This window comes from Diadema setosum, chromosome 22 (genome assembly GCF_964275005.1).
Source record: "Diadema setosum chromosome 22, eeDiaSeto1, whole genome shotgun sequence".
Classification (NCBI taxonomy): Eukaryota; Metazoa; Echinodermata; class Echinoidea; order Diadematoida; family Diadematidae; genus Diadema; species Diadema setosum.
In genome coordinates, this window is record NC_092706.1 from 12,800,486 (window position 1) to 12,817,395 (window position 16,910).

General features: G+C 39.2%; 1 protein-coding gene and 1 non-coding gene across 2 annotated transcripts in view; one reads left to right on the top strand and one right to left on the bottom strand.

Annotated features, from left to right (window-relative positions):
- LOC140245145 (trafficking kinesin-binding protein 1-like) overlaps positions 1-16,910 on the bottom strand; it is a gene marked incomplete at its 5' end in the record, with an annotated part of 68,614 nt that overhangs the window by 41,569 nt on the left and 10,135 nt on the right. Inside the window, one exon of the mRNA XM_072324744.1 lies at positions 15,558-15,788. Within this exon, the coding sequence (XP_072180845.1) occupies positions 15,558-15,788 (231 nt within the window). The remainder of the gene's footprint in view (positions 1-15,557; positions 15,789-16,910) is intronic.
- LOC140245643 (U5 spliceosomal RNA) lies at positions 14,238-14,357 on the top strand. Its single transcript, XR_011902353.1, has one exon. It is a non-coding gene; the product is annotated as a U5 spliceosomal RNA (small nuclear RNA).

Here is a 16,910-nt window from a genome sequence, read left to right on the forward strand (position 1 = left end):
AGTAGCAATTTGACTGTCACTCATCTTGGAGTAATTTTACCCTTTCAACACCACCACACACACAAAAAAAGGAGTCAAAGATTTATATATTATTGCAATTAAAAATAATAACAACAAATTTGGTTTGCTCTGTCCTTGTTATCTTGTTTGGATTCGGCTGGCGTCTGCCTCTGACTCAGTTCCTCACCCAATCATTGTCGCGTCGGTTCCCAGAAAGCAAATATTGTACTATGCATTTGTTTTCGTGCAAGTAGAAGGTTGAAGTTACTGCTGAAAGTTGAGAGATTGCCACTGTTTACTGTTCTCAATTCTTAGTTGGTATCAAAGGTATACCACGCAAAAGAGATGTGTGTGTGTGTACATAGGTATTTAAATCAAGGTGGCACATAGCACTCAATCCTTTAAAAAAATGAAAGTAAGATACTACATTTCTTCTTTTCTCATGAATTGACAGACTTCATACATATAGATGTAGCCACACCCATTCATCCAGATGTATATAGACTATACACCTAGATCATATAGGGAGTTTCCCTAAAATTTTCGGACACATCCAAAGACATCCCGTTCATACTGCACAGAGAGTATATTGAGTGGCATGCAACATTTAGTTTCCTGCTTGTAGATATGTTAATAGCAAGTTTAAAATTTCGAGTACAGAAACAGTATCTATGGTTGTTAGACCATAAAATATGTGCTTTCCTTGATCAAACGTATGTAACAAGTCAAATATCTCATGACTGATAGAGTAAAAAGGTGAATTGTGCAGCTACTACAGTATACTGTATAATGCAAATTTGGCAAGATCTGTACTGTGCAATTACTGTACAACCAGAAACATTGGCAGCATAAAGCTTCTGCAAATCAGAGCCAACAGCCTTTTTTTTTTTTTTGCAGTGGGCTCAGGAAACTTTCATGGATTGTCACTGGCATTCAATGCATCTACTTTCGCATGCATTTTGCTTTTGCAAAATCGTGACCCCTCGCAAAATTTACAAAAGTTTCCTGTATGCAAAAACAAATTTGGTTTTACAGTATGATGCGCACTTGTGTGGATAGATTCACAACAACAACAAAAAATCATGTTGTTCTATTTGAAACACTGACTAGCTGAGAAACATACTAGACATGATTTTTGAAACCTTCAAGGAGACACCTGAGAGGAAATTTGCATAACAAGGTGATAGACAGGACGAGGACACAAAAAACAACAAAAACTGTAATTGAGACGGTGCTAAAAACTGTCTAGTAATCATTTTCTAGACGTGGGAAGCAAGGAAGGCCAGAAAATTCATTATGAATCTCAAAAGTTCAGATTATGTAATCAATGACGCATTCTAACAATGAATTTCATCCTACCCAAGGCCAATTAACTTTAAAACAATACATGAATGTCCCGTCACTCAAAATGAAGAGCATTTAATGAGACATAATATGATAACTGAAACATAACTATCACAATACTTCCCTCTATACAGTCTAAATGCAAATCAAATTTTCCCGTAGGAATTCTTCAAATGAGTTAAAAGAACATTCACATTGCCTGTAAAAAAAAAAAAAGTCAAGACTTCAGAAAAATTATGACATTGCACGGACCGTGGCAAGGTAACTGTGCCACAAGCTATTAAAAACATCACTAGAAATATCGCATCAGATATGTGCACAATTTTCCTAACTTCGTGTGAAGCTCTGCGCAACAATTTGCCATGTGAAAGGCTGATGTCATCAGAGAAATTGCAGTATTTAACACATGACTTCTACTATAATGTTTCACTACATACACCCTATGTTCAGAAACAAAGTTAATCTAATGAAGGTACATGTTGGGGGTACATCAGATCTCCCATCCTTTCTGACTGAAAAAATGGTGAAAACTTGACTCAATAATACGAAAGAAAGAGCAGTTCCCATAGGGGTGTATTGCAAAATCATCAAGAAAAACTGCAGAAACTCCGATTGAAACAAGAGCTGGGAATGACCAGTCAAAATTCAGATTCTTTCTTCATATTTAGAATGGTCTGGAGGCCTGGGAGGTCTGGGTACATGGTGTTCCCTTTACAACAAACATGGTTATAATGAAATTTCTCAATAAAGCGAAGTAAAAATTAATGTTCCAAAAATCATCATCACAATTACAAAAGTCTGTGGTACAAAATTCCATCCCATCATAACAAAATATCATAACTGATTATATACACTTAAGAAAACTGCCTGTCCTTGAGGACTTTGTTATACTGGGGGTCGTCGCCTGTACGTGCACATCAGCACAACTATCCCCGCGTTCACATTGGTCCCCGCGACGCAGGGACAGCCACAAGAGATCTTATCTTTTTTACGACTGACCGTTCACATTGGTATCTTATCTGTCCCCGAGCTGTGGAGGCATTTTGGGGCTTGGAGCGAGCTCTGCCACTTGAATCCAGGCATAGCGCATGCGCACATTTGATGACCACAGCCGGACGTTATCAATTTCACCCCAAGGTCACTCTCCCCTCAAAATCTTGTCCCCGTACCCGACTTGCTTGGCGGGGACGAGGGGACAAGTCCCAGCGAGCGTTCACATTATGGTTTTGGAGGAGAAAGTCCCGCGGCGTGGGACTTTCCCCGCATCGCGGGGACCAATGTAAACGCGGGGTATATTGATGGAGCTCACTTCCACGAGGGAGGTGAGACACTGCTTCCACAGAATCAGATATTACATAACAGGGTGTGGACACCTGCTTACCTCTGAGATCCTCCTCATCGTAGAGCCATGCCAGGGGTCTTTATATCCTTCCTCCTTCTTTCTCTCTTCCTCCTCCTCTTTACTCATCCTCCCTCTCGGATGATGAGAGCATCGAGAGGAGGAAATTGGACATTGTTCTCGCTGCGTGAGGCACTTTATGTTTTTACAGTCTCCAAAGAGGACGGACTGCCTCGATCGAGGCTTCTTCACGCTCGCTACGATCGCAAGCCCCAGTTTCATGCGTCCGTTTACAAAATGAAAGACACTGAGTAGTCACTGACCGGTCCAAATCTGGAGTCAAATATTTCCTTTGTGATGAACTGTGTGCTTAATAGCCAACAGTAAAATGCAAAACAATCCTTCATGAACTATGAATTCTCCTGTATTGGTGTTCCCTTTGGTGTCCCCTTGGTGTCCCTTTCAAGATGAGAGACACTGAATAGTCACCGACTGGTCACAATCTGGAGTCCAATTTTTTCCTTTGTCACTGAAGAACTATGTGCTAATTAGCCAACAGCAAAATGCAAAACAATTCTTCATGAACTATGAATTCTCCTGTGCTGGTGTTCTCGCTAAACTTGACATTGGACAATCTCCACAGAACTTTTTACACGAAGTCTTCATCAGAATCCCTCCATAATGATATAACTTCTAACACATCCATGTCCCAAAACTGAACAGGAACCAGAAACCAAGAGTCAAAAACATACTATGAAGCACAAGAAAAGTATTTGGGAGAAGATATAATATACTCCTATTTGAATCCAAGGCACAGATGTTATCTCATGAGCTCTCACATCAAATATTTCCATCAAATGATTTACAGTTGAATGCACAAGAGTGAATGATTTCAGGAATTAAGAAAGACTAAAATTATGCAAAATATCACTTCTTCAGCTTTAGATTTCCAAAACATTTTAAATATCCTTTCTATCAGTTTAGAAAAAGAATACAGTCACTCACATTAAACTGAGTTTGCGAGACTGTGTACAATATGAGTGAAAGTGTTACAGGCAGTACAAACACTCTTCCAGGAAAAGGCACAGATTAAAGGAGACACTAAGGTGCCATAACACACATCAAATCCAAATCACAACATGTCGGTATGCATCCAGCGACATGTACTCGTCCACATTATTCTCGCGAGGTCTCACATTCCCTTGTTGAAACAGTGATAATCTCATAGAATCCGGATAGTAATCCTGGCATGCAGCGTAGGGTATCCATGTTCGTCCCCTGTGAATCACAGCAACTGTGTGTCAGATTTCATACTCGTACATATGTACAAATGAACGACGTGCAGTGGTGTGTATTTCCAAGCTGCATTCGCCAGGAGTGAAAAAAAAAATATCTGTGTTTGCTCTCAAAAAACACTATCGCCGACACATTGCTGAATAATTTGATAGCTCCGGACGATCACTGGGGTTCCACCATCTCGCAGTCACACGTCACGGTACGCCGGGCATCTGCTCGTCACACCGACACACACTGGTCCATTGTCAAGTTTGCAATATAGCATAATGCGATGGAGTAAGCACTCAAGGGCATACCTCACTGTTATCAGAATACTGCTAGCACATGTACTAATTCTCTGACCAACAAATGCGGATACGCCGTAACGGCCATTAGCAACGTGAAGAGCTCTGGCGAAAACAAAATTAAATTGCATCAAGCCAGAGCCAGCTGTTAGCGGCAGCGTGAAATATGATGACTTCCTCTATGGAATAGAATCTCTTTCAATTTCTACTTCTCTCCCTAGAAAACAGCCAGTCTCAGACACAGTATCAGTCAGTGTAATAACATAATTTCTCACTTCATGTACATGTTGTATGGCACTGAACAGAGTCACTGCTGACTTTTCCGAAAAAACTTCCACTGTTGGTTTGTAAATCTTATTTTAACTAGTGTCCACATCGGTTCAACACTTCACATTGTAGCACAGAAATCTTCTGTACTTGTACCTTTCACATTTGAGTCTTTAGAATCCAAAGCCCCTGAATTAGGGCAGCACATAAGTCCCATGAAAAATCAGCAAAACTAGAGAATTTCCTAGACAAAGTCCAAATGGCGTAAGCAGACGATCCACACCTATGAGTAACATCCACAGATAGCAATTAAGACTAAGAGAGCTCCTTTCGAAGTAATCCCATACCAAAACACAACATTGGGGAAAACCTTCCAGCACAATCAGGCAGTTAATGAAAAACCTAAATGTCTAAGAGTCAATAGATCTATGTGTGCGACCTTTTGACTATGCACACCCAAAACACTCAACTTCATCTGCAGAAATCCTCATCAGAGAAGAAGAATTCCATAGTCCGTTGCCAACCACAAGATGAGACTGAGAGTCCACAGGGCGTAGCCATGCTGGTCCGTCAAACCGAGGCTTTCCCCTACTACATGAAGCAGCTCTTGCCGTTCATTTATTTCCTTTCTTTTTTTACCTAGGCGAAGCATTCAAATATTAATACAGCGCTCCATCTGTTTGCAGTCTCTTTCGTCATGCCCGACACGACTCCCCGCCCGCCAAAAATGGATCTATCAAAAAAAAAAAAAAAAAAAAAGCCATCTCAACCAAAGGGCACATAATCCTGTCTCGACACCCCCACTCAGATACATACATTTGATCTTTTTTTTTTTTTTGGGGGGGGGGGGGGGGGGGGGAGAGAGCATGGGGGATTATTATTTACTTCACTATCTACATCTGCTCATATGCTGGACCGACTATCTCGACCTCATTTACTGATAAGATACTATGCATTCTGAGTGTTAAGACGCATGGAATAAGCAATACTCAAGGCTGAACGGTAAGGGTGCGACTGAAGCATCACATGTACCGATTCTGAGCTTTTGATGACCTAACACAAAGAAAGGCATGATATGGTAGAAATACACACACATGGTTACATTCACTGTTCTCTACCATTCATTTATGATTTGGTTGGTTGATGAGATACGGAAGGGGGGGGAGGGGGAGGCTATGAACAGCATTTTGAATTTCAAAAGGGCAAGTTTCTCGATATTTGCATGTAGTGGGCTACCACTGAAAAGGACAAATTGTTTGAAAGCAAATGACTTTAGTGGGAATATTTCAGAAAGTGTGAATTTCAACTTGACTCTTTGCCGCTATTAATGATTTACAAATATTAACATACCATCAAAGATCATGAGTTTGATTTCCTGAGTATCCATCAGAAGTGTGAATGAATATCAAATTGATCAATTTCATACCGATAGGAATACAAATACAATGTACCTATGAGCGCAAAAGGCATCAATATGATTCACAAATTCCATTGCAAATGATAACACGACTTGTTCATTGTGATACAGAGAATATTTCTTTTAATTTCAGACCAGTCATCAGAATAAGCCAGTTCAGAGTTCCACTTTGCGCATGAGCAGAAACAAGGTCATTCGGACCAACAGGCATGTTGGTTTTTAAATTTACTGGGATAAGCATCTGTCATGTAATGATTATTCATGTAATCCTTATAAATGCCGCTTGCCAGCACATCCACCTGACAGCAAAAGTGGTATTTGGCAATATCAATAGAAAGAGATTGTCAATACATCCAATGCAAAATAATGAAATGGATGCTTTCTCAAGTGTGAATTGACAGATCATTCTGCTCATCTGGTCTACGCAAGTTTATTCTCTGTTTGAACGGGATTGATGAATCCCATAAATTGTTACGTAAAGCTTATGCATTATGTCGCTCTGAAAACGAGTGAAGTGCCCCTAACCAACTGAGAAAAAAGAAAGGTCATTCGTACCAATGTGCCCATGAGCTAACTCCGAACTGGCTTATAAGCCTGCAGTCCTCTCTGCCCATCCCCCACCCCCTTCTTTCCCACCCTCTGGGCACACCGGCAAAGTGGGAAAAGCACTGGACCTCTACACAGGAAATTCAGGGTTCAATTTTTGCACAGCGTATGGATGGTACGTTCTTTGCAATGATGTTTTCTTCACCATGTCCTTCTTGACCCATGCCCGGGCAAAGGTGTACATATCTGGCATTGCCAGAGATAAAATAAGAAGGAAGGGCAGTGCTAATACTATACGATGTAGATGCTACTCTGGGTAACTGAAATCATAATCAACGTACCACGGTAAAAGGGTCTATCTTGAGAAATGTTACTTCGGAGAAAAACGGGTTTAAAGTTTGGTGTATTTTTCATATTTCATTTTTTATATTTTCATAATACATAACACTCACAAGCCATTCTCTTTACAAACACAAGAGGCAGACATACAAATACACCAAACTTTAAACCCGTTTTTCTCCGAAGTAACATTTCTCAAGATAGACCCTTTTACCGTGGAACGGCCGACAGTCTGCGTCTGAGTTTTGAATATTACCATCATTATCTTATTATCATCACCATTACTGTTATTGTTATTGTAATAATTACCATTATCACCATCATTATCATTATCATTATCATCTTCATTATTATCATCCTTATTACCATAACAATACTCATTATCACCATTATCGCTGCCACTACTACTACTACTACTGTTACAGCTATATACTGTTACTGTTTATCACAATGATCGTCATCCCCATATCCCTCTGTTCAATACTCTCTCTCCCTCACTTCATCCCTCTCTCTCTCCCTCCTTTTTTTCTTCCTGTCACTTGCTCTCTCTTTACAATAGGGAGCTTTAGATTTGCTGCGTGGACGTTTGAGACGACGCTCGAGCTGGACGTTCTCCTCTTCCCTGCGTCATGCTGAAAAGTAGCTTTAGATTACACCGAGACGCAACGTATAAAAAAGAAAATGGCGCCACCATATGATCGGTGCATGAAATAGCTCTCTACGTCGTGAAATGAGTGGACGTAAAAATAGCACAGAACACGTAGTGAAAACTCAGACGACGCGAGCTATAAATAGATCGCGTTTGATACTCGATTCTGCGCATGCTCAGATCAGGTTTTTTTCCCTCTGAACGTCCCAGTCGCGAAAATCTAAAACTCCCTAATATTCCCAGCCAAGACAGTCTACATACATGTAGGTATGACCTGGCAAAGCCAATATTGCATTATGTGTGTCAACAATAGGCCCGTTCACACACAAGGGAAAAAGTGCGATTTAAAAATCGATTTTCTTATCGCGATCAAAATTTCGAAATTTTTTCCAGTGTGGACAGAAAAATCTCACTAATTACCGCGATCCTTATCGCGATCCAACTCGCACTATTAGTGCGATTTTTCAGAATAATCGCGATTATTTTGCCAAGCGTCGTGTGTGTGAGCGCGATCGAGATTCGGAAATCGGTATTTTTAGTCCCATCGTTCGTAGCGCGTGCAAAACTCTATTGGGACTGCGGGGTCAGTCTTCGATCATGCAAGATTCGTGCATGCGCAGTTTGGCCACTGATCGTTCTTTCCTTGCGATTTTTCCCTGTGTATGAACGGTCGAAAAAAAAAATCGAAATTTGGATCGCGATTGAAATTTCGATTTTCGTTGTTTGTGAACGGGCCTTATATCAACACAAAATCTTTGCTGTGCCTTTTTGAGGTGATGCTGTTGAAACAGCCACATGCTGAAGGCATACATGCATAGAACTTGACTGTCGCTTGTGTGCATATGCAAGGTAGACCTCACAATTCATTTTCCACTTGAAAGAGTGTTCTACTTGTACAGCGATGTATTCTGTAGTTTGACTTACATTGTATGAAGTAACATGGCTGAAGAGATATGTTAGGATCTAAATTCTCCAGCAAGTTTGCTACACATAAACTGAGTATAGAGAGTATCTTCTGTTAATCTACTCTCTAGAAAAAATCGAGTGTAAATATTCACTCTTGAAGGAGTGAATACAAAAAAGAGTGAATTTAGAGTGAAATTGGAGTGAATTTTGAGTTAAAATGTTAATTTTCACTCGTTTTAATAGAGTGATCTCAGGATCACTCCAAAATCTTCGAGTGATCCCTGAGGTCACTCCAAAATGAGTGAAAATTAACATTTTCACTCTAAATTCACTCTTTTTTGTATTTACTCTTTCAAGAGTGAATATTTTCACTCAATTTTTTTAAAGAGAGTAAATGCCTAAATATTGTTAATTGCTATCTTTATATAGAACAATTAATTTCCATTCTGATCACAAAGCGCAAGGAGTTTGGGCAAATAGGCATAGGCCATACAAATTTTCCTATCATTTGGCTTGCCTGGGAACCTATAAAAGGAACACCCCCTCCCCTCCCCCCCCCCCCCAAAAAAAAAAAAAAAAAAAAATTGAGGGAGAAAAAAAGAATTTGCAGATGACTGAATAAAAGTAAAGTACCTTGGAATGTCACCCCTGGACTCATTTCTCCAGACAAGACATAAAAGGGCTTGGTTTACTCAGAATGTCAATTCTATAGCCGACCACTATCTAAAGTCTTCGGTTATGAACTTGTATGTGCGATATGCCTGTGTGTATTCGTGTGTGTGTGTGTGTGTGTGTGGGTGTGTGTGTGTGTGTGTGTGTGAGTATTGAGCTTTTGTTTGCATGTGTCTGTGAGAATTTGAATGAGAGAGAGAAAAAAAGCTGGAATTGGCTCCCAAATCCAGGACTCTGATTGATTACTTCTCCATTAGTGGCCAGGTGCCATTTTGTTATTGTTGTTTTTGTCTTCTATTTCTTCTGATTCCTCCTCTTGTCGCAATCGGGCGGCGAATTGGGACCCAAACAAGGAAGCAATCACTTTGGGCCATTTTCATCCTGCTCTGATAGCGAAAGACTGCATACGTTTTGCAGGTACATTTGGTATCACACTGGTGGCATCATTTGTGTACTGATTCTCTTTTAGACACACTGACATCTACGCTCACAACTGACTAGTTTCCCAAATGCAATGAAGTAATACACAACCCCTTATGAAAGAGTCTGCTCTGTGTCTGATAACCACCAAGCTTGTTTGAGGCTTGCCTGACATAGTATTCAAATAGTGAATGGTCACGAGTGCAATGGTACGAGATTTCGCACGAGGTGAAAGATAGAGGCGCTCTATTCAACGAGGCGAAGCCGAGTTGAATAGTGCGCCTCATCTTTCACCGAGTGCGAAATCTCGTTCCATTGCACGAGTAAAGACCATACACTATTTGATTTATACAACGTCCAAGTAGATCTTTTTGGTCTAAGTAGGCCTAGAAGTCTATATATGTATGAAAAATATAGCCATACTTACATGTGGATCCACTGCGATTCTCTTTCTGGCTTGTGCAATCAGTGTAGTATACAGGTCACAGTTATACTAGCGCTCATACACGTACACTAGCACTACGTAGGCATAGTGTACGCGCATGCATGTACCGCACACGTACCTGCGCCTAGCTGCATGCGAGCCTCAATATGCAACACACAGTACACGCAGTACCATACAATTTCTCGAACCGTGGAATAGAATGAAAAAATCGAACCAAGTTGCACGCAAAAATAGAACCAAAATTGCACGGCGCGTTGAATGGAGTACTTATTTAATATCACGTCACCAACAATCCTCCAATCAAATTACAAGGATCTACTTGGACGTTGTATAACATGAACTAATTCTTGAACTGAAATGGAACATGGGACCATGGATGGGTTATAAAAGAAAATGTGAATTCCTATACCGTGCTGCCGCTATCTTGTAAAATGCACTCTCCTGTAATATTCAGAATAGCAAAAAACTGTGAAATCAAAATGCACACAGAAGTCCTGAATTGTCTACACTAAATGCATTGAATGTCGTGGCAATTCACGAAAATGTAATACCGCAAAAAAGGCGATCCGCTCCAATTTGCTAAAATTTCGTGCCAAGAGCATTTCTTTTCTTGCTTTACATTAACAAGTAACATGAACAAACAAAGGTTTTTCCTTGGCAACAAGAATCCCAATTACCACAAACTTCTCGGTGCTAATTGCTACCTCTATCTCACAGATGACATACAGATTTCATCAACGTCTGTCAATTGGTGGGAGATGCAGAGTTTGATATTTTCTATCAAAAAACAAAAAACAAAAATGAATACCTGGGATACAGCATGTACGCGTTGCACAGATACCACCGGCACCTGAATCAATTTACCGACCAGCATGTTAAGGTCATCCTCTGTTTACTCAGTTTTCCCAATCTAACATACAGCTATCAAGATGTCCCGAGGGATGACCAGACTGAACTTCGGACTTCAGAACTCCTTAACTACTCCTTAGGAAAATACAGGTGTATGACTGGTAATCGTATGATATGTCACCTAGTGACTAGTGACAAGTGACTTATGATGTACATGTACGACTGCCTTGATCAACAGCAATAAAATCAGCGTGACCATTGAAAAGAATTAAAGATAAATCATATCATGTTTTTCACTTCAACAGTCTTGGTTGTAGCAGACTGCAATTTTGAATTCCTCACAGCTGATACATAGTTTCCATCTTGTATTCAAGAATATTTTCATTTATTTTGGTTAATATGTTCTTGTTATTTAAAAAAACAACAATAAACCTGTGAAATTATTACATTTGTACTTGGAAGGGAATTCAGAATTTGGCTCATTTGAATTTTCAGATTTGCGTTTATTCAAAATAAAAACAGGACATTCAAACCAAAGCAAATTTGCCAGTTTCCTTCAGAAATCATTCCATTCCCATTTCAGCAAATCAAAGTCACATCAATTGAGAATCACATACAATGTACATGGATTTGACATAAATGTCAACAAGATTCCTTTGTGCAGAATGGAAATTACAAATGTGAATACAATTGACACAATTTCACATAACATTGAGGGCTTTACTGTGTGTGGGTTTTTCATGCTTTTATTAATCAAGTGTGTACAAATATGATACTTTATATTCTATTTTTCTATCTATTATGGCAAGAGACTTCTAATTTTCTTGTTCAAAGACACTATTCTGTCCCTCACTCTGAAGACCAGCGATTATAATGCTCACAAATCCATTTACAAAAACTAGTAATTTTGTCCCACAAAAAACAACATAGCTACATCTTTTAATGTAAAATCACTGCCAACGAATAGTGACAAGTTTGTAGTTCTTTGGAAAAAGTTCTCGCCACCGTCTTGTGTGCTGCAAATTCTAAATGGGGCAGAGAGAGAAACAACTGAATATGATATGCCCAGAACAAAGAAAGAAAGACAGAAAAAAAAAAACCGAGCATAACTCATTCCCAAACCTTGTAACACGATATTGCAGTTGTAGTTGCGGATGTTTGCAAGGCCCTGGTTTGCACTGAAGGAGTGTCTACCTTGTCAATTTGCTTTTCAGAGAATAATACACTTGTATCCGCCTGCTGCCACTTTTCTTCGATTTACAGCACACATTAAATTTCATTCCATACAATGTGTACAATTTATGCACAAGCCCAAGTAAAGTTCTAGCAAAGACTCAGTACTGTACAAATGTTTGAGAGAAATTATTCCTGTACGATGTTCTAAATGATTCCTCTTGTGTAGTAATCTGAAATGTATTCTGACTTTGAAACAGCTGTGCATACAGACTGACAAATTCTGCTGAAATAAAGCTCTTTATTGTGACACATGTGGAACACTTAGAAAAAATATTAATAAGATAATTGTGCCCCTCTCCTCTGCGTACGACCTCACACAAGTATCAAGGCAACTTGATGTCATGCCTGACATTGGGCTATGCAGGCTGCGGTATACAACCTGTGTAATACTGCATGTGGAATGATATTACTCTGTCCATTCAATTCTCATTGTACAAGGTCTTGATCATGGGTGACACACTGCTAGTCGCCGGACCTTGAGTTGGCTATTCTATTGAAATTTTGGTCCACACGAGCGGCAGCATAGACACAAGCCTTTAATTATGCAGAGCAATCAAACTGCGAGTGATAGAGGGTTAGAAAAAAAACAACAACCCATCAACAAACCCTTAATGAACTTTAATCGTCAGAGATATGAAGCAGATGTACTACTCTGTCTACATCAATGCCAATCTATTATAACATTTCTTGTTCTCTTTATATATTTGCTCGCCCTCAATCTCTCTCTCTAGCTCTCCTCTCCCTCCCTGTCTGTCTCTCCTTTTCTCTTCATTATTTTTTTTTTGTGCAGCTTGGCTTGCATCTAGTGGTTTTATATCATTTCATTCACTGCTTGCATTATATCTATTCTTTATTCCTGTCATAAACACAAGGTCATTACATTTCAATGATGTATAATGTTTTGCTTTTTTTTTAAGCTTCAGTTTGAAACTGATTGACGAATTGCCCTTCATCTACATAAATACATTTATTCAGTGTTTTGAGGGACGCTGTAAAACAGCTATGGCAAAAATCATGGGCATTCCAGCCTGGTATATATGACCATAATATCTATAACGGCTAGTACTAAAAACACTAAATAATCTGTGTGTATTTATGTTGATGAAGGGTGATTGGTTAATCAGCTGCCAAAAAAAAAAAAAAAAAAAAAAAAAACTCACAACAGCTTGACAAAAGAATAAATAATTTGAAGTGCTAAACTAAGCTGTTGAAAGCTCTGGAAAACAAAAAGACATCAGACAGTTTCATACCATGGCAAAATTAAATTCTCTCAATTTTTAACTCTAAATATCAAAGGGATCGTATACTTATTGTTGAGACCTACCTTCAGGTTTCTAACATATTTTGGTGAGATCATTAGAAATCTCTTACGAAATGTGAAAGAGCATGTAATTCCAAAAGGAATTGAACATTTATTTGATGAAAATTGCTTTTGAAATTCCCATATAATGCTAAATTCAGAATGTCATTTATTTGGTGTGCATAGGAACCTTGAATCCTACACATTTGTACACTCAGTGTCTTGTACTTTCAGATTATGTATTAATGAAATTTAATATTCATTATTGATTTCCTATCAGCCCTTCTCCATACACACACTTCTCAATTTGCAGTCAAACTAAAATTATTCCACTGACGAAAAATGCAGCTCTGTGGGTTTGATGTGCAAAAACTCAACATGTGAGTAACTAGCAATAGGTCTTGAATGCTCCTCACATACACAAAAACACACACAGACACATACACACTACGTTTCTTTCTCATTACGTTTGCCACCGCTGTGAGTGAATAGCGGCATGCTCATACACTATGCACACAAACACACACACACCGACCCGTATCCACTCCACTGAGCAGTGTGTGTGCGCTCACCTACGAGGCTCACAATAGAGAATGGTCTCACGCACCGAGGGTCTCACATGGAAGGCCCTCATTGGCTGTATTATAATTACATTATGCAAATTAGCCATGAAGGTCTCCTGACAGGCCTGTGGGGAAGGTGCATTTCAGTATGAATTTCTCTCTTTTTTGCAAAAATGTTCTCCTGCAAATCATAAAAGAAATTGAAATATGTGCATTTATATGTAATCAACCTAATCACTTGGTTGATGTGGTCAAACTAGTTAGATTTTCAGTGAATTATGAGAGAGAGCTGTATACAGAAGGCTTGACAACCATGACAAGATTGTAATGCTTATGATACCTAAAGTCTACTCAACCATAACACAGCACTCTGGTTTCTCTGCAATACGCATAAATCTTTCGCCTTTTACTAAAGATTTCCGTGCAGAGGAACACATTGATGAGTATATAAATATTTTTTTCCTGCCCAGTGGAAACACAGGGCATGCAATCTAATGAAAAGACAGACTTCAAAACATAACAAGCAACATGGGAGTGAGGATGTGTCGCAGTGGAAAGACCGATAAGACTCAAGATTGTAATTCCTCTAGATGAATCAAGGGACATAACGTCACCTACATATATTATACATTCTTCCCATAGTTGTCAAAGCTTCTATTACCCCCCCCCCCCAAAAAAAGGGGGGGGGATAGGTATAGTGGATGCTAACAAAAGAAAACATACATGTTGTATATATATATTACAGCCCAACCTCGATTATTCGGCCATCACGTATTCGGATGTCTCCATCATCCGGCCTTTTTCACATAGTGAAGATGGGGGAAAAAAAGGTGATTTCAAACTCAATTCAAACTCCATCAAACTCCATTCAAACTCCATCAAAAACATAAATATGATATATATATATATATATATATATGTCACCCAAGTGAATTACGAAGTAGCTGTCTACTCCAGACCACTGTGGAAGTGCGTATCAGCAAGGAGGTATGATACAGCTGTACCTCCTTGGTATCAGTACACCAGTACAGTTCCTGCCTACAAATACATTTTTATGTTTCATTATTGCAATGCATCAATATCAATGTTGACCTGTACCTCGCATAAAAGAAACTGCTGTCACTCTCAGGTTTGCTTCCATACAAGCATTCAATACTTCTTTGGCAGTCACATGAAAACAAATCAATTCAATCATTCACTCTAGAATAATCACAGGACAGTCAATTACAGTCCGACTTCTGTTTAAATCCGGCCATGTCGGGCTCAGTGCCCATCCAGATTTACAGTTTGGTTGGATACAGGAGAAACAATGCTTATGTACACACACATTTAGCTTCTGACCCAGCGGTAGGTATTAGTAAGTAGCATTCACCGTAATCTATGCTAGCCTACTTAAGATTATAGTTCGTTTTTAACAGAAACTGAAACATTTTGATGTGAAATTAATAATTATGTTTCTGTTTATAGTCTGAGTATCATACATGTATATAAATCATGTGAGTTTTGATGGAGTTTGAATTGAGTTTGAAATCACCTTTTTTTCCCCCATCTTCACTATGTGAAAAAGGCCGGATGATGGAGACAGCCGAATACGTGATGGCCGAATAATCGAGGTTGGGCTGTAATTCAGGACTTCCAAAGTAAACATTATGATAGAAAAGACTCTCTTTTTTTTTTTAACTCACTGAAATACTTGAGTGTCTCCTCCATCATTTCCGAGGAAAGAATGTAGCGGTCGTCGTCGTTCATCTCAGAGCCGCCGGCTACCAGTCCGGCCGAGGCGGCCGAGCCCAGCCAGTCGTCGTGTTCATAGCTGTAGTGGGAGGTGGTGTCAGCGCGCAGCGTGTAGAGCGGTATCTGCTCCTCCAGCAAGCTGAAGATCTCCACTTCCGGAATGTTCGAGGTGTTGTGAAGATCTGCACAAAGAGAAGGACAATGGTAATCGAATCGCCTATAATTTCACCAGCGAAAACTTAGAAAGACATTCATTCTTGACTTAACAGACATAAAGACATCCATGACTGAAACCGGCAAACAATTCTAATCCCTCACAGTCCAATGTGAGGGCAACTGGTGTCAAAAAAACTGGCAAGTGAACATGTCAAAGAATAAGTCATGGAGATTGAAATTTCTGAACCATTTAAACATAATTTTTGTAATAATTTTTGTCTATTCAATGGGAAAAGTGTGATACATCATTTTTTTTTCTGATTTGCATTCACTGTGAGCAAAATTACTGTTTCAGTAAGTGGTAAGTCAACATGTTATAGACTAACCAAAGGAGATTCTAATGTTTGAACCATTAAATACATTTTTTTGTATTCTTTTTTTGTCTACAGGGAACATTTTGATACATCATCTCTTATGATTTGCATATCTCATGCACAAAGAACATGTACAAGTTTTAACTTCTATATCTTTTCTATTTTATGTCTGATTTCAATAAATTATCGCTCTTGTTTGTTTGATTTTAAAATCCTCTTTTCATAAAAGTGAACTTTATGGAGTGGTACTGCACTGTAATTCCCAAGAGCTCGGGGGGGGCAGAAGAAGGAGAAGGAAGGAAAAGGGGGATAAAGGAGTCTGGGAGTGGATAAGGGAAGCTCAGGAGAGGTGGGGGAAAGGGGAGGAAGAAGGGAGATTGGGGAGAGGGAATGGGGGGAAGGGCAGAATCCAAGTGTTGATTGATGATTTTTGCACCTGGCACAATTTGCAATTATACCCTCAAATTATGTTGAGGTGTAAATCTGTGAGTACATGCATATCTATCAACAGACATGTATAACGAATCATGAGGCTGTAGCTCCATTCCTTTTAGAGAACATTACACACCAGCAGAGGCATCGCCTCAGGATACCCCAAGGGGGAGGAGAGAAAAAGAAGAAAAAATATAAAGAGAAGAAATAAAAAAAGAAGAAAAATTATAAACCTAACAATTATCTATTTATCTTTATTAATCTAGTCAGAAGTCTTTCAATTCATTGCAGAGTATTGCGTAGGCAGTTCATTTGTGGATTAGTTCTATCATCTATCCACTC